General features: G+C 47.7%; 1 protein-coding gene across 2 annotated transcripts; it reads left to right on the forward strand.

The window, feature by feature from the left end:
* Nucleotides 1-265: 265 nt before the first annotated feature.
* Nucleotides 266-22,214, forward strand: LOC130479981 (methanethiol oxidase-like). 2 transcript variants are annotated; one of them, XM_056852354.1, is made up of 11 exons: nt 266-296; nt 2,350-2,462; nt 3,779-3,964; nt 6,289-6,409; nt 10,618-10,800; nt 12,287-12,465; nt 14,602-14,680; nt 17,267-17,388; nt 20,839-20,931; nt 21,845-21,963; nt 22,052-22,214. In XM_056852354.1, exons 1-11 carry the CDS (start codon nt 290-292, stop codon nt 22,212-22,214), a joined length of 1,365 nt encoding a protein of 454 aa, XP_056708332.1. In that variant the 5' UTR covers nt 266-289. The 2 variants fall into 2 exon arrangements, with proteins under 2 accessions (XP_056708332.1, XP_056708331.1); XM_056852353.1 differs by lacking the exon at nt 3,779-3,964.
* The last annotated feature ends 1,019 nt before the right edge of the window (nt 22,215-23,233 follow it).

Consider the following 23,233-nt stretch of genomic DNA (forward strand, 5'->3'; position numbering starts at 1 on the left):
GATAAGATATGGGTCTGACCTAATGCCAGGCATGGATGTGTTATTAGCAGTCCTGGTGGGAATGCCCGTCTGTGGCAGGAAGAGACGGTGACATTTGCTGTCGGGTCAAAAAGGGCATTTAGAGGGCTTCCCACCTCCAGGTGGGGCTGGATGGTGTGACTCAGTGCAGCCGTTCTTATGCTTTTGGAAATAAGACAAGTCTCTCTCTTTTTCTCTCCTTCTCCCTTAAAACGGCACAGGGGACTGTGGATGCGGGACCGGGCCTGGCTATGCAACCCCTCTGGATGCTATGAAAGGTAAGCCCCCTTGACTCTGCCCCCAGAAGCGAAGACCCCTTTTGAGCTGCAAGACCCCCGAGTTCCCTTGAGCCTCACCCAAAGGCTGCTTTCTAGAGCAGGGGTCCCCCAACCCATTTGAGCTTGCCGGCCCCTTTGGCAATCTGACACAAGGCAGTGGGCGCCACCACAAAATGGCTGCACCAGGGGGTGGAGCCGGCCATAAAACGGCTGCAGCTGGAGGTGGGGCCAATCACAAAATAGCTGCTGCAGCTTACCTGGAATCACACAGTAAAGATCCTTGTGCTGTGGTGGCAGCTGCTGCGGAAACAACGCTTTTAAAACTCTAAGCCCAATATATTGTATGTTTTGTTAAAAATTTAATAAAAATTATATATATATATATATATATATATATATATATATATATATATATATATATATATATATAAAAACTCTAAGCCCAATGAAATCTCCAGGGGACAATTAGAAGCCCATTCTGGCCCTGCCCATTTTCTAAAAACACTTGGTGGGCATTAGGGATGCCCTGGCACCCATGGGCACCACACTGTTCTGGAGCAGGTACAGGAAAGCTTTTCTCCGGCATTGGCTCCTCTGGGAACTTTCTGTCTTCTCTCCCCGACCACATAGCCAAATCGAGCTGATATTTCATTCACCACTTGCTTGGGGGTAGGGGTGGGGTCATGAAAACATCAAAGGATTCTGGAGCCAAATGCTGATTCTTCTCTGCTGGCTTATGTAAAATAATCACGCGGTCAGGATTCCTGGCGCTTCGGTTACTTGCCAGAAAGACTTCTGTGACATTCTGGGTCAAACCACTGGCAGCCCAGTAGCTCCTTAGAGGCCAACAAGGTGTTTGGGGTCTGAGCTTTTGAGAGTCAGAGATCCCTTCGTCAGCGCTCTGACAAAGCTCTCAAAAGCTCATGCCCCGAAAATCTTGTTGGCCTCAAAGGTGGACACGAGCCTAGCCGTTCTACTGCAGACCAGCACAGCAACCCTCTGAAACCATCTGCTTAATCACTTGCCTTGAAAACCCTATGGGGTCGCCGTAAGTCAGCTGTGACTTACACACATGGTACCTTAGAGACCAACAAGATGTTTTAGGGATGCCAGCAGCCTCCTGGTGGGACCTGGGGATCCCCCGGAATTACAGCTCATCTCCAGACTACAGAGATCACTTCCCCTGGAGAAAAGGGATGCTTTGGAAGATAGACTCTATGGCATTATCCCTTGCCGACAGGGTTGCCAACCTCCAGGTGGTGGGTGGAGATCTCCCGCTATTACAACTGATCTCCAGGCGACAGAGAGGAGTTCACCAGGAAAAAATGGCCGCTTTGGAAGATGGACTCTGTGGCATTATAACCCCATTGAAGTCCTTCCTCTCCCTATACCCCGCCCTCCTCAGGCTCCACCCCTAAAACTTCCAGGTATTTCCCAGCCAAGAGCTGACCACCCTAGTTTCCTTGAAAAATCCAAAGCTTTGTATTTCTCTAGCAAGTACGGCTGTGCGCTTTTTATTGAATTGTTAGATTATTTTATCTATCCTTAATTTTAAATGGTGTCTTAATGTTGAAATGTATTGATTGTGGCCACCTTGGGAGCCCCTATTTGGGTGGAAAGATGGCATAGAAACATTTTAAAGAAATAAAAATACCCTGTATTTACTCATAATTGGAATATTTCTCGCAAGTCAGACAGATGAGACATTCTGAGATGAAACGAATCTTTGGTTGAAAGCAAAAACCTGCTCATCAGTAGGGTTGCCAGCTCCACATTGGGAAATACCTGGACATTTTGGGACAGAGCCTGAGGAGGGCGGGGAGAGGGACTTCAATGCCATAGAGCCCAATTGCCAGAGCGGCCCTTTTCTCCAGGGGAACTGATCTCTGTCGCCTAGAGATCAGTTGTAATAGCAGGAGATCTCCAGCCACCACCTGGAGGTTGGCAATGGCAGCCCTACTGATCAGATTAAGGGGCTTGAATAAAGAAAACCATAGCGGCTTTTTAAACGTCCCCATTGCTTGATTCTTAAATATCATCTTTGTTTTCCCAGGTCCCAGAGAGACAATCATCTACATTACCTGCATCTTAACCGGCACCGGCACCCAAGAACCGGATTACCTGGCTACAGTGGATGTCGATCCAGAATCTCCATCTTATTGCAAGGTTCTGACCAGAGGTCTTCTCAGTTGGGAATGCTTTCCTTTGCCATTCCTCACCTCAGGTTCCAGGGGTGGATTAAGACAGGGTCGAAATGAACATGCCCTGACCTGGATGGCCCCGGCTGGCCTGATCTCGTCAGATATCAGAAGCTAAGCAGGGTCGGCCCTGGTTAGGACTTGGATGGGAGACCACCAAGGAAGTCCAGGGTTGCCACTCAGAGGCAGGCAGTGGCAAAACGCCTGTGTTCATCTCTTGCCTTGCAAATCCTATGAGGGGTCACCATGTCGGTTGTGACTTGACGGTAGTTTCCACCACCACCAGAAATGAGCATAAGAATTTCTCCTGCTGGGTCAGGTCATCTACTCTGTTCCCAAAGAGGACCTTACAGATGTCTCTGAGGCACCCACACATAGGGTTGCCAGGTCCCTCTTTGCCACCAGTGGCTGGTTTTTGGGGCGGAGCCTGAGGAGGGCAGGGTTTGGGGAGGGGAGGGACTTCAATGCCATAAAGTCCAATTGCCAAAGCGGCCATTTTCTCCAGGTGAACTGATCTCTATTGGCTGGAGATCAGTTGTACTAGCAGGACATCTCCATCTAGTACATGGAGGTTGGCAACCCTACCCACAAATAAGGGCTAAAAGGGGTCAGTGTGAGCTGCACTCAATGCCTGGAAGTCCTTACTAGGAACACAGTAGGGTTGCTAGGTCCCTCTTCACCTTAATGAACCCTTCAAAAAGTTGAACCCCCTAAAGGTACAGATAGCGTCGCTGGCGCTTCAGTCTGAGAAGTGTGCCATACCCAGAAACAATCCCAAACTTTCCAAGAGTCATCCAAACTCGCAATGCCAGTTTGGGTGTTTTGATAGCTGCTGTGTCAGTGGATTAGATCAGGAGAGAAAGAAAATTAACATGACTCCGCCCAGGGCTGCATAAAGTATAAGTAGGCCACAGCTATCCTTGTTTATAGCCCGTTGTCTGAGGGACTTGATGTGCTGAAGTGGTGCAGAACATGCTTTGCATGTGGAAGGTCCCTGATACCTCCCACACAGTGGAGGGGGGGCGTAGCCACAAAATGGCTGCCACAAAATGGCTGCCACCGCTGACCTTCAGTTACGCAATGTTTTCAAAAATTAGCACAGCCCATTAAGTCTCCATTTGCCAGTCAGGAGCCGCGCTGGGCCAAATCTCTGCCTGGTGCCACCCACTTTCTAAAAACACTTGGCAGGTACCAGGAAAGGTGTTGGCGGGTGTCACTGCGTCCATGGGCACCACATTGGGGACCCTGGATTGGAGAGGAGCAATTTCCCGCTTTCCTCCACAGGTGATCCATCACCTGAACATGCCTTACATCGACGACGAACTTCATCGTTTTGGGTGGAACGCCTGCAGCAGCTGTTTCGGGGATACCACCAAGAAGCGGAACAGACTGGTACTTCCTTGTTTTGGCTCCTCTCGCATTTATGTGGTGGACACTGGGACTGACCAGAGGGCCCCCAGGCTCCACAAGGTACGTCTTGATTGGAGAAATGCAAACTAGCCCTGGGAATGTGGGGGGGGGGGCTGAAATTTTGCATGAGGTGGGCATGGGGTTTGGGGAGAGGGTTACGGGGTGCTGTGGAACATTCTGCATTGGGCTGTTAGTAGCAGTAAGGAATGGCATTAGGGCCAGTGCAGTGGTTTGAGTATTGGGCTGGAGTCTGGGAGACCCCAGGTTCAAATCCGCATATGTTTTGCTCCCTCTAGTGGTTGATTCGATAATACATGGCTTTACATCCACCGTATCGCTCTGCTGATTTAAACTGCAGGTTTTTATGCTAGCTTTAAAGCTGTGTGATATCGAAATGACCACTAGGGGGAGCAAAGCACATGCGGAACTGAACCCTTCCCTCCCCCAGAAACAGGAACTTGCAAGCAAGGAAAATGAGAATGAGGAAAGGCCCCAAATTTTCCAGGCTATAAGCTTTTGTCGGGCTTTAAGGTGCTACTGGACACAAATGTTGCTCCTCTGGAAGAAGTAGGTCAAGACGAAATTGTTCGAACACCAGAAGCCATGAGAGGGACAGGTTTGCCAACCTCCACGTGCTGCCTGGAGATCTCCCGGAATTATAGCTGAACCACAGAGATCAGTTCCACCTGGAGTAAATGTCAACTCTGGAGGGTAGCCTTTATGGCAGTGTTTCCCAACGTGTGGGTCAGGTTCCAAAAATGGTGTCGTACTCAGGCAGGAGTGTAGTGTGCAGGCAGTAACCAGGCCCAAGGCTTGGCCTCTGGTTTCAACAACAGCAATGGGAGTACTGCGTTGACCAGAGCCTGACGCAGGCTTTTCTCTTCCCGTGGACCGGGCTAGACCAAGGTAATTAGCAGGTAAAGGAGTAGAGGCACTTACCAGTCCAATCTCCTTGTCTCTCAGATCAGGCGTCAGCTTGCACTTCGGTTGCTGGAGCTTCTTTCAGTCAGTGGCCTTCAACATGTGTTGAACCCACAAGAACTCTGGCAATCTGCCTGGCCTTTTATCAGCCTTGCGGTTCCAGCATTTTCCACTCCTCCCTGATTAGGCTTGATTGTCTTTGCTCTATCTCTCAAGGCCCACCTGGCCTTTTGCCTTCGTTCCCTTAATTGAAGCCGGGCCCTGATTCTCTGCTTCTCAGCCGGCTTGGGAGAACTTGCAGGCGAGGAGTCCTGCTCTTCTTGCTGCTCTGTTTGCTGCCAGAATGAGCAGCCCTCATCCCCTGCCATGGGCCTTGGTGGCTCTGATGCCCGTTCCTGCTGTTCCAGTGCAGTCCTTGGAGGAACGGGCCCAGGTTCCCACTCCTCCTCTTCCTCAGAGGAGGAGGGCAGCTCAGGTTGGCCTACGACAAATGGGTTGCGAAGCCTCTGAAAGTGGGCTACGGGCCCTCGGCCTTCCAGGCGCTCTCTTTTGTAATTTTGCAGTTTGGAAACCAAGATCCAACCCTAGAAACAGTATCGTCTACGTCAGGGGTGGGGGGAACCTTTTTTGCGTCAAGGGCCATTTGAATATTTATAACACCATTTGCGGGCCATACAAAATTATCAACTTAAAATTAGCTGACCAAGCCCCAAGCAGGCAGCTGCCCCGGTTGACACCCCCCCGGTTGACAAAGGGTTAACACAGTTTCTTGGGCGGTCCTAGCAGCTCCATAGCTGACAACTCTTCTGCAAGGGGGGGAAAAAAGTTCCTTTTATTGGCAAAACAAACTCACATCCGCCTTGAATAGAGGCTATTCCTGTCCGCGGGAGGGGGCGGATCGCCAATCTTAGATCCTTCTGAGCTAGAGATCTGCCAGGACCCACAAAGGGCCAGACCAAATGATTTTGCAGGCCTTAAACAGCCCCCGGGCCTGGCATTCCCCACCCCTGGTCTACGTCATACATTAGTAGGGTTCTCAAATGCCCAGTTATGGTGAGCAATTGCCCGCCAATTGCTTCTGCTGCCCACCATATTTATTTATTTATTTTATTTCCATTTGTTACCTCACTCTCCCCAGCCAAAGCCAGGCTCAGGTGGTCGGCGGGCGGAATTGCTGCCCTATGGCATTCATGCCCCATTAAGGTCCCTGCCCTCCCCAGACCTCCCCTTCCCCCAGGCTCTGCCCCTCAAATCTCCAGGAATATCCTTCAGAGCTGGCAACCCTAGGGAGGACCATGTCTGTCTTAGATGCTCAGTAGGCTTGCCAGGCCCTGTATCTCCACCAGTGGGAGCTTTCCGGTGCCGTGGCTGCCCTAGATCATAATGAGAAAAAAACACCATGCATCAACCCAAGGAAAGAAGGTGTAACTGCATTGCAAACTCTCGTTCCCTTACCTCCGCAGGTGATTGAACCGAAGGAAATTTTCCAGAAATGCAACATGGCTTTCATACACAGTCCTCACTGCCTGGGCAGCGGGGAAGTCATGATCAGCGCGCTTGGGGATCCTCACGGCAACGGAAAAGGTATTTCCTGGAAAGGATTCCCGGTTGGGGCGGTCTAGACAAACATCAGATTCCTTGGTCAAAAGTTCGGCCTGTAGATCTGTTGCTCGGTTCAAGAACCCCCAGCTGATAGGGTTGCCAGGTACCTCTTCACCACCAGCGGGAGGTTTTTGGGGCGGAGTCTGAGGAGGGTGGGGTTTGGGGAGGTGGAGTGACTTCAATGTTGTAGAGTCCAATGGCCAAAGTGGCCATTTTCTCCTGGTGAACAAATCTCTATTGGCTGAAGATCGGTTGTATTAGTGGGAGATCTCCAGCTAGTACCTGAAGGTTAGAGATAATAGGCAGCACCACGGCTCACTTAATAATATGAACAAGAATAATATTAGTACAATTTTGAAGATTGATTTAAAATAAATATATTCAAATGCAAAAAAACAATATCATACACTTATGTAATACACAGAAAAAAACAACTCAATCAAGAACCATTGAGCAGAGTCCAAACAAGGACCATTGAGCAGAGTCCAAACATAAACAGGTTATATTCACCAAAAAGATGAGCGCAACATAAAATAAGTCCCAAAACTTAGAAGTCAGTCATGGAAAATCCAGGAAATATTGAAGAACAAAACGCCACATCCGGAGTTTGTGTACGTTTCGCAGGTGTGCTTCATCAGTTGTATATTTTGAAAGCACTTTTCCTTAAATATAGGAATCTCAACGTTGTAACCGGGTACAAAGACCTCTGCAAAAAATATTATCATCAGGAAAACAGTATTTACATGAGGAGCTCAACATAATTTCTGCGACAAGGAACAGGGATAAGTTCTGACTCACCAATATTTTGACCAGCGACCCACACGGGTATCAAACTTCTCTCTGGAGGCTGGTAACACAAAGATTCAACTTCCTCATTTTTACACATGTTCTGACCTAATCAGCTGAAACCAATCACACATTTACAAAAAGCTGGAAAGATCGAACTCATTGTTCAATCCTAAAGGGGAGAGTGTCTTAAAGAGATAGATGTATTTAAGTTCTTTCTGATGTAATATTTTCATAATATTCTCCTGGTGGAAACACAACGCGCATGATTTTTTGACAGCAGCACAGGATCTATCTGCTAATTTCAAAATGAGGGGTTATGATGAAACCATTATATCCATGGCTATGTGTAAAGTACATCAACAAAAAAGAGATTCATTACTCCACCCACCTGTTAAGGTGGATAAGCGATCTACTGGCATTTTTGCATCTTTACAATTTACTCACCTTACACATGAAATCCAACGGATCATTCGCCGCCATTGGCACATCTTGGATGGTATTCCGGGCTGTACGGAGTTGCCAACTTTTGGCTTAAGGAAAACTAAGTCTTTACGGAACCATCTAGTGAGAACAGACAGACTAGCGGACAAATCAAGAGTTAACATTAAGGGCCATTTTAGATGTGGCGCATGCGCGTTGTGTCCCTTAAGCCTACCCATCAAGGAAATAAGTTCTTCACAACACAACTTTAAGTTTACCCTTCAAAATTTTACGAATTGTTTATCAAAAAACGTGGTCTACGCGGTCCTTTGTCCGTGTTCGAAATTATACGTGGGTTCCACGACACGCCAATTAAAAATTCGCATTAATGAGCACCGAACGAGGATCCGCTCCAAGGTAATGGAAGCCCCGCTCACGGAACATTTTCTTAAATTTGGCCATTCTGAAAACGATATTCGCTTTTTTGCATTATGGCAGTATCGAGCAAAACGTTTCCACCAGGAGAATATTATGAAAATATTACATCAGAAAGAACTTAAATACATCTATCTCTTTAAGACACTCTCCCCTTTAGGATTGAACAATGAGTTCGATCTTTCCAGCTTTTTGTAAATGTGTGATTGGTTTCAGCTGATTAGGTCAGAACATGTGTAAAAATGAGGAAGTTGAATCTTTGTGTTACCAGCCTCCAGAGAGAAGTTTGATACCCGTGTGGGTCGCTGGTCAAAATATTGGTGAGTCAGAACTTATCCCTGTTCCTTGTCGCAGAAATTATGTTGAGCTCCTCATGTAAATACTGTTTTCCTGATGATAATATTTTTTGCAGAGGTCTTTGTACCCGGTTACAACGTTGAGATTCCTATATTTAAGGAAAAGTGCTTTCAAAATATACAACTGATGAAGCACACCTGCGAAACGTACACAAACTCCGGATGTGGCGTTTTGTTCTTCAATATTTCCTGGATTTTCCATGACTGACTTCTAAGTTTTGGGACTTATTTTATGTTGCGCTCATCTTTTTGGTGAATATAACCTGTTTATGTTTGGACTCTGCTCAATGGTCCTTGTTTGGACTCTGCTCAATGGTTCTTGATTGAGTTGTTTTTTTCTGTGTATTACATAAGTGTATGATATTGTTTTTTTGCATTTGAATATATTTATTTTAAATCAATCTTCAAAATTGTACTAATATTATTCTTGTTCATATTATTAAGTGAGCCGTGGTGCTGCCTATTATCTCTAACTAACGTTATTCAGTACCTGAAGGTTGGCAACCCTACCAGTTGATCAACTGTATTTTTGTTTGATTTTTTCCTTAACTTGTTTTATCGGGGGAGAGGGGAGGAAAACAGAGAAAAAACTTCCTGTGGCAACCATTTTGTGGCTACATCCACCATGCTGGGTGGGAATTCCAAGGGTCTCAAAAAGGTTTGGTGGTTAGGTTGCCAACCCCGGTGCTGGTAGCGGGGGATTCCCTGCTTCAGCACCCCACCCCCAGTGCCATTTGGCAAGCCAGAGGGGGAACGTAGGGCTGTAAACGTACTCCGAGGCCTCCGGCATCCGAAATGCGGTGACGTCATTTCTTTTTTTATATAATTTTTTAATTTTTCCTCATTTAATATATCCATAAAAACAACATAATAATAATAATAATAAAGAGAAAAACAAATATTTTCTAATATAACAATCAAATGACTTCCCCCTCTCCCTCTTCCGTCTAAAATTAAATTGTATAATCTTTTGCTAACAGGACTAATCCCAATATTATTTTAATTTATCTGTTCTTGTCATATCCAACATTATGAAATCAATACCTAATATAAAAATTAACCCAAAATATGAATAAGGGATTAGATCAATTAATAAGGGATTAGATCAATTTAAATGCGGTGACGTCATTTGTGACGTGCACCGGAAGTGACGTCATCACATTGCTGATGGCCACAGGACACTCTGTTATCCGGGCAAAACCCTATGGTAAAAAATTGCTTCTACCACAGAGTTTTGCTGAAATACCAGAGAATTCCCATAGTTGTTGGTGACACATTTTGAATGCGGGAGGCCTCGGAGTAAGTTTGCAGCCCTAAGTGACCCCCCCAGCTGAAGTGCCCATGGAAATGCCCCAGCATTCATACATACACGTGTACCAATAAGCACAACCCCCCGCTTCCATTCACTTCCGTGCCTGAAAGCAGAAACACACAGACACGCACACACACATATCATCCGATAAAACTGTCCTCTTCAAGGACGAAACTTTCCCTCCCTCCTTTCCCCGCTCCGGAAGATAAGGAATTCTAATAGAATGCTTTGTTCCCCCATATAGCGGAAAGGCTAAGTTATGTATCACAATGCTGAACAATGATGACTGTAAACTCGTACGTATGAAATACGTAATAGCCTAAAAGTTATAAAGCTAACTGCTTGCCTCTTGGGCGGGGTGTGTGTCAGTCTCCCCCCTGTGCTTGGGTCGGAGCCTGTGCATCCAGCTTGTATTCTTTGGCCAAATAAAAGAGCTGCTAGTTCATCCAAACCTCCTCTCAATTGTCTTTCATTGGACTCTACGGATAATTGGGTCACTACGCAACCCCCGGAGATTGCCAGGGGACCCCTGGTGTTGTCAGGTCCAATCTTTGTTTTTAAATCGATGCATGCCGGTGTGAGGAACAAAGGCCAGCCCTCCTTCCAGAAAAGCCCTACTCCTTAATTCATGCTCGCTACTTCATTTGAAGTTACTAACCATTTTAATTGGGATGTTCACTGGGAGCGCCTTTTAAATGGATTCATCGCATCGATCAATTGCCTAAATGTAGCAGCTTTGATATCTGTACATTTGCCTGTGCACAAAAAACTATTTTGGGGGGAAGGGATTCCTTTGATTTCATTTTCACCCCGTCCCCTTGACAAGGAGTTCGGGGTGAGGCGCATGTTTTTGAGCACGGATCTTGTTTTTGTGTCAGGGAGCTTTGCCCTTCTGGATGCAGAGACCTTCGAAGTGAAGGGGAACTGGGAGAGGCCCACCCAAGCGACCCCCCAAGGGTACGATTTCTGGTACCAGCCGAGGCACAACGTCATGATCAGCTCCGAATTTGGGGTGCCAAAGTTCTTTGTCGACGGGTTCAACCCAGCGGATCTGGGGAAAGGTGAGTCCTCGCTCCCCGGGAACACATGTATTTATATATTTACCTGCTTTATTTATATCCCGCCTTTCTCCCCAGGGGAGACCCAAAGCAGCTTACATGGTTCTCCTCTCCTCCGTTTTCTCCACACAACAACCCTGTGAGGTGGGTTAGGCTGAGGCTCTGCCCCCAACTAATTTAGCATTGGTTGCAGGAGAAGCATAAAGGTCCTTCTTCACAGCCACCGTGGTATAGTGCTTAAGAGCAGGTGGGTTCTAATCTGGAGAAGTGGGTTCGCTTCCCCACTCCTCCACAGGAAGCCTGCTGGGTAACCTTGGGCTAGTCACAGTTCTCTCCAAACCCTCTCAGCCCCACCTACCTCGCAAGGTGTGGGGAGAGGAAGGGAAGGTGATTGTAAGCTTTGAGACTCTTTAAAAGATAGAGAAAAAGCAGGGTATAAAAACCAACTCTTCTTCTTCACACATTGCTCAATGGAAATATAAAATTCCCTCACTCCAACCCCATTTAGGTCTTGTGTGTGGGTGCCTCAGAGACATCTGGGAGGTCCTAGTTGGGAACAGAGTAGATGGCCTGACCCAGCAGGGGAAATACTTATGTTCATTTCTAGTGGTGGTGGTGGTAGAAACTGCTGTCAAGTCGCAACCAATTTATAGCAGCCCCTCATAGGGTTTGCAAGGCAAGAGATGAACACAGGTGCTTTGCCATTGCCTGCCTCTGCACGGCAACCTTGGACTTCCTTGGTGGTCTCCCATCCAAGGACTAACCAGGGCTGAATCTGCTTGGCTTCCAAGATCAAGCTAACCTGGGACATTCAGGTCAAGGCAAGAGATGTTCAGAGGTGGTTTGCCATTGCCTGCCTCTGCGTAGCAACCCTGGACTTCCTTGGTGGTCTCCCACTGCAGTATTGACCAGGGCCGACCCTGCTTAGCTTCTAAGATCTTACAGCAAGTTAAACCTTCCCAAATGAGAAGATCTCTGGTCAGAACCTGGCAATAAGGTAGAGATTCTGGATCTACATCCAGGTAATCAGTGCCTCTCCTCCATGAATCTGTCTAATCCCTTTTTAAAAGCCTTCTATGCCTGGGGCCATCACTACATCCTCTGGCAGGGAATTCCACATTTCAATCCAGTACCCAGATCCAGGAGCACCCTAAATTGTGAGTTTATGACATTGGGGGAGCTCAACACAGGACAATCCTGTATCGGTTGTGTCCCTAATCAACAGTACCTCCACCTTATCCAGATTAAGTTTCCGCTTCTTCAAGGCTGTCTGGTCCTTTATGGCCATTGGTTTTTAGAGCAAACCATGGCAAAGGACTGGCCGATCAGGGTCAGCTGCTACCTGGGCCCAGGAGGATTCTGGTCCAGGATGTCTGTACCACGTGTCTTGCCATGACCAGAAGCCTGTTTTCCTCAGGTGCTCACACAGCTGCTCCACAGCTGCTCATCCGGCTGTACGGCTTTGGTTTTCTTCTCTGTCCACAATCAGGGCGCTACGGCCGTTACCTGTACATCTGGGACTGGACCACCCGCTGCCTTCTCGAGTCGATTGATGTAGGGGAGGATTCCGCCCCCTTAGAGGTTCGGTTCCTGCACAATCCCGACGCTGCTCACGCGATGGTTAGCTCCCCGCTTCAGGGCTGCATCTTTCACGTCTTCAAGAGACAGGTGAACGGCGGCGGCTGTTTTGGGACTGCAGTAAAAATGGCCGGCTGTGTTTTCTTGCCTAAAGTGTTGTGGGCAGGCGCAGTAACCCGAGTTCACCAGCAATGAGGATTTCAGAGCTGGTCTTTAGCTGCTCTTTAGCCTGTGACTGAGTTCCTGAATCGTGTAGGGCAGGGGTATCCAGCGGGGTCCCCATGGGTGCCTTAGTGCCTGCACCCACACCTTTTCTGATGCCTGCCAAGTGGGTGGGGCGAGGTGGGGCTTTTGCCTAGCAAGGCTTCTGATTGGCCATTGGTGATTTAATTGCCTGTGCAGATTTTTTTAAAATGCTTTGACAGGAGCTGCCACCACAGCCCAAGGATCTTGCCTGTGTGACTGAGACAGTTTTGTGGCTGGCTCAGTCTCCCGTGGAAGCCATTTTGTGGTCCAAGCTGTGTTAGAATTCCACCAGAGTCCGGGTTCTCTGTCGGGGTTATGCGTGTTGCTTTCTTCGCTGTAGGCTCAGGACACCTCCGTCCTGCAACTTCCCTGGGCTTTCCAATCCCGGTTTTATCCCGAAATTAAGTTAAGTTCCGAGTTTATCTTGGATGGGAGTAGGTGCATAGGTCAGCCGTGGGTCGATCTTCCCACGTCCCGACATGCCCCCAATCTCCAACTCCAACTCCTCCTTCTGCCATCCCCCCCGCAATGCCCCAGGAAGGCATATCGGGGATAGAGACGGCCATGATGTCTGGGCTCTTTGCCACATTAAAAAAAAAAATTCCTACTGCTCTGATGTTATATCGATATATCATAAAATCACTCAAAATATTATTCAAAATCACAGAGAGGTGGCGGAAGCTTGGATCATATATTCGCTTTCCTCCCACATTTTGGAGATGACTTAACAAGGGGAGAGGGAGCAAGTGTACTATCCTAACACACAAACTCATGAAGCTGCCTTATACTGAATCAGACCCCTGGTCCATCAAAGTCAGTATTGTCTACTCAGACCAGCAGCGGCTCTCCAGGGTCTCAGGTAGAGGTCTTTCACATCACCTACTTGCCTAGACCCTTTAACTGGAGATGCCAGGGATTGAACCTGGGACCTTCTGCATGCCAAGCAGATGCTCTGCCACTGAGCCATGGCCCCTCCCACTGGCTCTCTCTGCAATTCTGATTAGTATTTGATGATCTATCGATATTACAGCAGAGCAGCAGAATTTTTTTAAAAAACCTGGTGAGGGGCCCCAGAGAAGGAGGCTTCTTTCAGCAAGTTTGTGTGTGCAACTGTGGAGGGCTTTTCTGCATCCCCCAGGTCCCTTCTCGCTCATCCCGCGAGCCTAGCCAAACACCCTTCCCCATCACTCTTTCTCCTCTCTCCCTCATTTTGTTTCTCTTATCTTTCTCTCTCTTTCTCCCTGTCTTTCTGAACTGGGGGGTATGCTGCAGGCTCACCAGCCAAGGCAGCTATCCTCACCCCAGTTTAATTTTTTTTTAAAAAAAATGATGCCAGGGACCAGAAATACACATTTTATCGAAGACACAGGCAAAGACAATAATGATATTATTTTCACTTCATTTTTTATTTAAAATACAAACATGCTTAAAACGTTTTTCTCAGAGTAAGCACTACTGCCAACGACAAAGCAGCGTTTAAAGGGACAGGGACTCAGGTGATTCCTGATTTTGGCTTGTGATTACGTTTTACTCCTGATACTCCCAGGGCTTTCTTCGCAACAAGCAACACCTGTGCATAAGGTTTTCCAAGCTTGGGATATAAAAGTGTGAGACAAGAAATGGGATACACCAAAGACGGTCTAACCATGCATAAATGACCTCAGTTTCCTGGCATGTAACTTCCTGTTTCTTCTGGGGGGGGGGGGTTCAAGTTCCTCATGCAATTTGCTCCCTCTAGTGGTCAATTCAATACAACACCAGTTTTTATCAAGCACAAAAAAACTGCTGATTTAAACTACAGGGAGAAACGCTTCATGCAAAGCTGTGTGATGTTGAATCGACCATCAGAGGGAGCCAAACGTGTGCGGAACTGACACCCCCCCCAAAGAAACAGGAAGTTAGATGACGGGAAACTAGGAATGCATAAAAGGCCTATATCTGGCAGCCCCTCACTTCAAATTGTATGTATTTATTCCACAGGATGGATGTTGGACTGCAGAGAAAGTGATCCAGGTTCCAAACAAGAAAGTGTCAGGATGGTTATTACCCGAAATGCCAGGTCAGTAAAAAGGATGGAGTCCTTTTCCCCATCCCTTCTCTTTGCAACCTGCAACTGGTTTTAGTAAAAAAAATTGTTAGTTTAGGTCAGGGGTCCCCAAATTAGTGCCCATGGGCGCTGTGGTGCCTGCCAACACCTTTCTGGCGCCCACTAAGTGTTTTTAGGAAGTGGGCGGGGCCAAGTAGGGCATTTGCCCAGCAAGGCTTCTGATTGGCCATTAGAGATTTGATTGGCTGTGCAGATTTTTAAAACAATATTGCTTTGGCAGCAGCTGCTACCACAACACAAGGATCTACACTTTATTACTGAAATTAAGCTGCGGCAGTCATTTTGTGGCTGGCTCCACCTCCTGTAGCAGCCATTTTGTGGCAGCCATGTCAGAATTCCTATGTGCCCACAGGCTCAAAAAGGTTGGGGACACCTGGCTCAGGTGGAGGAGACAGGCAGCTGTGCCCCCCGCTGGAAGAGCAGATACTCTGGCCTGTGTCGTTCATGCCTTTGGTCTCTTTGCAACGCACACTATGCGCGGGGGTCAGGTTGCATCCACGGCACTGTTTTGCTCGCGCTTGGTTTCGGCTTCCCAACTCAAGTGGTGTTTTTCAGACCATCCACATGATGTCGTCCTCCAGCTGCCCACGTTCTAGGCGGTCCCCCACTGGGCTACGATCTTTCCCATGCCTGCTTGGGTATGCTCTTGCTGGCAAGAATGTAGTCCAAGCACCTTTGCATGCCTCTTGGATGGGAAGTATGCATTTCGAACCTTCTGCCCACCTCGGCAACATTTTCCTGGTGTCATCCCTTTATGTCTGTGTAAAGTCACTGCTGACTTACGGCATCCCTGTACGGTTTTCAAGGCAAGAGACGATCAGAGGTGGTTTGCCATTGCTTGCCTGCACATGGGCTGAGAGAGTTCTGAGAGAACTGTGACTGGCGCAAGGTCACCCAGCAGGAATCATGTGGAGGAGTGGGGGATAGAACCCGGTTCTCCAGATTAAAATCCACCACTCTTAACCGCTACCGTATATACTCGGGTATAAGCCGACCCGAGTATAAGCCGAGGTGCCTAATTTCACCCCAAAAATGGGGAAAAATTAGGCACCCACGTATAAGCCGAGGGGGAAATGCACCCCCCCCCAGGCTTACCTGACCGGGCTCCAGGCGCGCAGGCAGGCGGTGGCGGCGGTCCCCTCCCTGCACGCAGGAGGCCCCGCAGGGTCAGCTGGCAAGCGGGAGGACCGGCCCGGGTGAGGTGGGGGGGGTGGGGGAGGTGGGGGGGAAGAAACCGCTGCCACCCAGCAGAAGGTGCGATCGCGCAAAAGGCGCGATCGGGGGGGGGAAGAAACCGCCGCCGCCGCACAGAAGGCGCGATCGGGTGGGGTGGGGGGAGAAGGCGGGACAGCCTGCCCATCAGCTGGCCGGCGGGAGCGTGCTGGGAGAGGGCCTGGCAGGCGAATTACCGTATTAACCCGAGTATAAGCCGAGATGAGTTTTTTAAGCCAAAAATCATGGCTAAAAAACTCGGCTTATACTCGAGTATATACGGTATATAATGCTGGCTCTCTGTCATCCCTCTGGGGCCACCATTTCCCCTGCTGCGCCACCAGAGGGCTTTGAAGAAGAAGAAGTTGGTTTTTATATGCTTACTTTTTCTACCACATGAAGAATTAACTGGCTTACAGTCACCTTCCCCTCCCCTCCCCGCAATGGACACCCTGTGAGGTAGGTGGGGCTGAGAGAGTGTGCCTAGCCCAAGGTCACCCAGTGGGCTTCATGTGTAGGAGTGGGGAAACAAATCCAGTTCACCAGATTAGCCTCTGCCGCTCATGTGGAGGAGTGGGGAATCCAACCCGGTTCTCCAGATCAGAGTCCACCACTCTAAACCTCCGCTCTTAACCACTACACTACACTGGCTCTTTGGGCTGGCTTTTGAAGAGAATTGGTAGTTACAGTATTGCTATAGCATTATAATGCTATAGCAGTTCAGCAGCTGGCATTTTTTTAAAAAGACAGCCCTCTGGTGGCAGGGGGAGGAATGGCAGCCATGCAGGGAGGAAAGAACATAAGAGACCTATATTTGGATGCTCCATCACCACTGTGAACATCTCTTCATTGTAGTGTTGCTGACCTCCAGGTGGGGCCTGGAGATCTCCTGCAATTATAACTGAAGCCCAGACTACAGAGATCTGGAGGAAATGGCTGCTTTGAGGGAGTGGATTCTACTGCATTACACCTCACTGTGGTCTCTCCTCTACCCAGCCGTCCCCAGGCTCCAACCCCAAATCTCCAACAATTTCCTAACTCGGTTTTGGCAGCCCCATTTCTATCACAGAAGCAATGCATTCAAAGCAGAGAATCAGGGCCGCTGTTTCTTGTTTTTTAAAAATTCGTTTATTTAAGTTAAAAAGATTCATGCATTTAAATATCGAACAGTTAATTTTTAAAAAGAAGCTCAGCTGAGTGCTGTACTTCCCACTGATTCACTACAAAACCCAGTATGCAGTGGGGTTTTTGTACCTTGCCTTGAAGAGCTGCTAGCAATTAGAATAAAGGAAGAGAAATAAATATTTCTTCTCTCTTTTCCTCCAGCCTTTACCACCAGCATTGTCATTTCATTGGACGACCGGTTCCTGTATGCGAGCAACGTCCTACATGGTGATATCCGTCAGTATGACATCACTGACCCTTTCTGCCCCAGGCAGGTTGGCCAGGTAAGCCCATTCACTTGGGGGCCCTTCTCTCTCTGGTGGGAGAGGCAGCCAGGCATATGAGGTGGTGCATCAAAGTTAAAATCCTCTGGTTCATAATTACCTGTGGCTCAAGAAATCATTAAAAACAATCCGAAAGCAAGATGGAAAACATATCTTAAGAGATGGACTACTTTACAACGTGGTTTCAATGTAGAAATAGGATAAGTCTCCCAATTTCACCATTGATACCACCAGTTGATGCATATTGAAATAATGCTACACAAAGATAAACACATTACCTTTTGAAAATATGATGGATAAGGGGGGTAAAGTAAAAACTTTGCAAAAATAAAGATGAAGGAAAGAATATTCAGTGGCTACTATGTCATCAAATGGCTTCAATAATGAAAGAGCAGATGAAAAAGGAGGGTGGATATTTAAGAGAAAGGACAACTTATGAGCATCAAAAAATGGAAGATTCGGGACACCCATCAGGGAAAATTTATAAAATATTATTACAGTATGAGACTGAAACAGAACAAGTAAAGGATTGTATGATAAAATGGATGCAAAATCTTGGAGCTGTCATAGATAGTGGGAGAATTTATGGTCAAAAGAAATTAAACATACAGAATGTCAAATGTATAAAATGTATTTTGCATGGTATATAACACCTAAGGAGCCCCGTGGCGCAGAGAGGTAAGCTGCAGTACTGCAGTCCAAGCTCTGCTCACGACCTGAGTTCGATCCCAACAGAAGTTGTTTTCAGGTAGCTGGTTCAAGGTTGACTCAGCCTTCCATCCTTCTGAGGTCGGTAAAATGAGTACCCAGCTTCCTGGGGGTAAAGGGGAGATGACTGGGGAAGGCACTGGCAAACCACCCCGTAAACAAAGTCTGCCTAGTAAACGTCGGGATGTGACGTCACCCCATGGGTCAGGAATGACCCAGTGCTTGCACAGGGGACCTTTACCTTTTATAACACCTAAAGCAGTAGAAAAGAGCAAGAGTCCAGTAGCACCTTAAAGATTAACAAAATTTCTGGCAGGGTATGAGCTTTCTGCCCATAATTTAAACCCTTTATTGTGGGTCCTCTCCTCTGTGCCAACAGGAACAGCTCCCTGCCCTCCTCCAAGTGACAGCCCTTCAGATACTTCAAGAGAGCAATCCTGTCCCCCCTCAACCTCCTCTTCTCCAGACTTAACATTCCCAGGTCCCTCTGCCTTTCCTCGTAGGGCTTGCTCTCCAGGTCTCATTCAGTATAAACTGACTTCACGTGTTCATGGATCTGTTGGATCCAACACCATTGTATCCTGAAGTGATCTGTTAAAGGATACAATGGTTCCATATTAACATACCACACCCTCATTAGCACATTATCTTGATACTTACAGGACAATGATGAGCACATTACCTTTGATAGTTTTTGCAGGACAATGATTCAGCTCAACCCAACCCCTTTCTGACTATATATTACTCTTCCTACACACTTGACACTGAGAGACACTGTCCTTCAGTGTTACTCCTCTGAAGATGCCTGCCACAGCTGCTGGCAAAACGTCAGGAAAGAAAATACCAAGACCACGGTTACACAGCCTGGATAACCCACAAGAACCAATGAACTCTGACCATGAAAGCCTTCGACAATATATCAACTCATAAATTATTAAGAAAAAGATGGCACACAAAATTAACATAGTACCTGCTGCTGTATAGTAGATGTCAAAACCAAGCCTGCGGGCATTCCCCCATAGATACACCCAGTTGTAAAAGGAGTGGGGAGGGGGAGGCCAGCATATATACCAGCTGTGGCTGCCCTCAGTTGTAGGCTTGGTGGAAGAGATTTTATAGGCCTTGTGGAACTCCTTAAGGTCCCGCAGGGCCCTGATGTTACTAGGGAGAGCATTCTACCAGGCCTGGGCCAGGACCGAAAATGCCCTGGCTCTTGTCTTTGGACCGGAAACAACCAACAAGTTGTTATCAGCCGAACGCAACGTCCTTCGGAACATCCTTTTAACCCCTTCTTTCCACTAGAACAGAGGTGGCGAGACATTTAAGATTCTTTTCTGTCTCCAGTTGTTACAACTAGGGTTGTGCAAAAAAAAAATGGGGGGGGGGGTAAATTTTGGATTTGGGTTTATTGGGCCCAGTTTTTTGGATAAACCCAGAATAAGCCGAATACCCATACAGGTACATTTCAGTATTCGGCTTATTTCCAGGCTTACTGAAAAATTCGAGCCCATTATACACTATGGGGATTTTTTTCGAAGCTCCTGGGGGATATTTTTGGAGGTCGGGTCCCCAAATTTGCAGAATGGCTGCAAGGGACTCTCCTCGGATGGTCACCGAAGTTTGGTGAACTTTGGGGTAGCAGGTCCAATTTTATGGGCCCGCAAGGGGTTCGCCCCCCATCTTCCAGGCATTTGCGAGCTGAGCTATCCATCGATTTTTAGGTTCAGAGGTTCAGCGTTGCCGAGGACTGGCGGAAAAAGCTGATTGCCAGGCTGGCGCCTCAAAGTCTGGGGGGCTCCCTTCGTATCTGGGGCTCATAGCGTGATGTCCATGCAAATTAGCTTCCAGACTGAGGAAAAATACTTAATTGCAAGAGAAATAAGGCATGAAAAACATTTCTTTTGGTGGCAAATGACATCCTGTGAACAGTCCTTTATGATGGTCATCAAAAATCTGATTACAAGAGATGGTCACGGTGCGGGGAAACGAAGCCTCTACTTGGGGCGACCTTCAGTTTCACAACAGTTTTTTGGGAGAGGGTGATATCGGAGCCAGCTGAAGTCTTGACCGTGGGGGCTATCTGAAGGATAGTGCTCAGTCACGCGGATGAGCAGTTTCCTTCGGAAGCCTGGTGATAGCAGCGGTCGTAGCTGGCACTTTTTAGTTGGAGGGTATATCCCTCCGGATGGGAATGGGTGAGCCCCGTTTTTAAAAAAAATCCCTTATAAAAAATCCCTTTTAAAAAATCTGCTTGATCCAGATTAACCCACTGAATGGTAACAGACAGATGGCTGCGTGGTTGGATGTTGGTCAGACCAAGTCTTACGTTGGGTGATATACCTGGAAAGTTGGTCAGACCAAGTTGGTTCCGATTACATGACCCCTACCTCAAAAGGGCCCCAACTATGGGGCCTTAAAACCATTCAAAGAAAGAAAGAAAAAAGGGAGGAAGCACAGAGCCGTGCCTCTGAGCAAAGGCGAATAGCCGAACCCAAAAAAGTCAAATATTTATTTGGCATTTTTGGGAATTGCCTATTCGGCTTCAGGCACACCACCAGGTTTTGGTATTTGGTAAACCTGAATCCCGAAAATTACCAAAATGGCTAATTTTGGGTTTATTTTCAGTTCTGGTTTATCGATATGCACAACCCTAGTTGTGACGTTTTTACAGACAGCCCCCCTGACCCTCCCACTCTTGCATCTGACTGATCCTCTCTCTTTGGGGGCTTTGTATCCTCGCAGGTGTTTGTGGGGGGCAGCATCCCAAAAGGCGGGGTGGTCACCGTCCTTGAAGATCCAGAAATGGATTGCCAACCTGATCCTTTTATTATCCAGGTGAGTAAATCACAATGGGGGGAGAGGGTGTGGGTGGTAGAGTTACCAACTCTGGCTTGGGAAGTTCCTGGAGATTTGGGGGTGGAGCTTGGGGGAGGGTGGGGCTTGGGGAGGGGAGGGACTTCAGCGGGGTATCATGCTAGAGAGTCCAGCCGTTTTCTCCAGAGAAACTGATCTCTGTAGTGTGGAGACAAGTTGTCTTCTGGAAGAACTCCAGGCCCCACCTGGAGGCTGGTAACCCTAGTGGGTGGGCAAAACTCCCACCATGATCATTCTTAGGGCCCCGAGTCTCAGCTACCTCAGATGAAGAAGAGGATGGATTATGAATCTTTGAAGACTCTTCATTTATTGAATACATTTATTAGTTGCCTTTGTACCTTACTGGAACTCAAGGCTGCTTACAGAGCAACAAAACAATAAAATACTTAAAAACCACCAATCAAAACCAAAGATTTAAAGCTGTCAGTAGGCAGAAGAATGGAAACAAATCAAATGCCATCAGGTTAAGAGTGAGGGGGCCAGGTGCACCTCCCTGGGGAGGGTATTCTGTAATTATGGGGCTGCCACTGAAAAGGGCCTGTCTCGTGTACCCACCAGACAAGCTTCTTTGGTCAATTGGAGAGTCAAGAGATCCCAGTGATCTTCGTTCCCGGGCATGAAACTTGCCTCAGAATTCATTTTCACGTCCTCCTCGATAGGCTGTTTTTCCATCCAAGGCTGGTTTGTGCCTTGGAATCCCTGCTCTGCTTCCCCGAGGAGCCCCCAAATCCATTGCCTGTGATGGCTGCATCTCTGAGCCTCACAGTACCGGCAACTCCGGCAGATCCTAACAGTCAAATACGTTCCACGCCGTCTCTCCTGTTTTTGCTCTCTGCCTCTCCTCAACCTGCCTCCCATTTCCTCTGTCTTTCAGGGAAGGAGAGTCTACGGGGGACCTCAAATGCTTCAGCTCAGCTTGGACGGCAAGAGACTTTACGTTAGCAATGGTATCTACACTCCTTTGGACAAGCAGTTTTACCCCGAATTGGTCAGGTAAGAAACCTTCCACCCTGCTGCATCTGGCCCTCTGCCCTCTCGTCCATTGCTTGCTCACCCGGCCTCCGTTTCCTTCCACCTTTAGGGAAGGCTCCGTCATGCTGCAGATTGACGTGGACACGGAACGTGGCGGTCTGCGCGTGAACGAGGACTTCCTGGTGGATTTTGGGAAGGAGCCCTGCGGTCCTGCCCGGGCTCACGAGATGCACTACCCTGGGGGAGACTGCACTTCGGATATTTGGCTGTAGCCCTGCTCCTACGCCGGCTTTCGGGGAGGGTTGTGGAGAAGGCCATGCGCGCAGCGGCTTGGGGGGGGCGGTCTGCTCACCAGGTCATCTGATTGATTTATTGATATGGTCTGTTTGACCAGCCAAAAGTTAATACATAAAATTATCTGACTCAATAGAACTGCAAAACTAATACAAATTACAAAATTAGATAAAAGTCCAATATTATTAAAATGTAAAATATTAATACATATCACGAGAACTATTAATATTTCTAAAAGTATAGCAAGGTTTAAGAACCAGGTCATTTTTTTAAATGCATGCTTGTGCTGGTAATAATCTGCTGGTGGTCCCTGGCCCAAAGAATGTACGGCTGCCCTCAACAAGAGCCAGGGCTTTTTCCGGCCCTGGCCTGGTGGAATAGTCTTCCTGGTGACATCAGGGCCCTGCGGGATCTTAAGGCGTTCCGCAGGGCCTGCAAAACAGAGCTATTCTGCCAGACCTATAACTGAGGACAGCCACGAGAAGATCCATCTTTATTGGCTTCCCCATCCCACCCCCCATTCTTGAAATCTGTGGGGGGCTGAACTGCTGATATTCTATTTCACTGTGATATTTTATTGCACCTACGTACATTTATGGCCATCTGTGTATAAATGATTATAGAGATCATGGTTTTAATGATGTTGATGGTTTTATGCATTTTATATATTTTGTGTTCTGATTGTTGTTACCCACCCTGAGCCTGCTGGGGATGAGGGCAGGATATAAATTTGATAAATCTCCAGGGTCCTCTAATCCAACCCCCTGCACAACGCAGGAACTTCACACCTACCTCCCCCCCATTCCCCCAGTGACCCCTGTTGAATGCCTCTGAACATGGAGGTTCCTTTAGTCCCCATAGCATAAGAACATAAGCCCTGCTGGATCAGACCTGAGGTCCATCTAGTCCAGCATCCTCTCACAACAATGACCAACTATTTCCTCTGGAGGCCCACCACTACACCACACTGGCTCTTTTGCTATGCACATACGTCTGT

This window comes from Euleptes europaea, chromosome 7 (genome assembly GCF_029931775.1).
Source record: "Euleptes europaea isolate rEulEur1 chromosome 7, rEulEur1.hap1, whole genome shotgun sequence".
Lineage (NCBI taxonomy): Eukaryota > Metazoa > Chordata > Lepidosauria > Squamata > Sphaerodactylidae > Euleptes > Euleptes europaea.

What these genes read in the sequence shown, in the direction of transcription:
- LOC130479981 (XM_056852354.1), top strand. An exon ending in AATCTCCATCTTATTGCAAG is followed by an intron (nt 2,463 to 3,778) that starts GTTCTGACCAGA and finishes TTTCCTCCACAG; the next exon opens with GTGATCCATCACCTGAACAT. An exon ending in GTTATTACCCGAAATGCCAG is followed by an intron (nt 14,681 to 17,266) that starts GTCAGTAAAAAG and finishes CTTTTCCTCCAG; the next exon opens with CCTTTACCACCAGCATTGTC.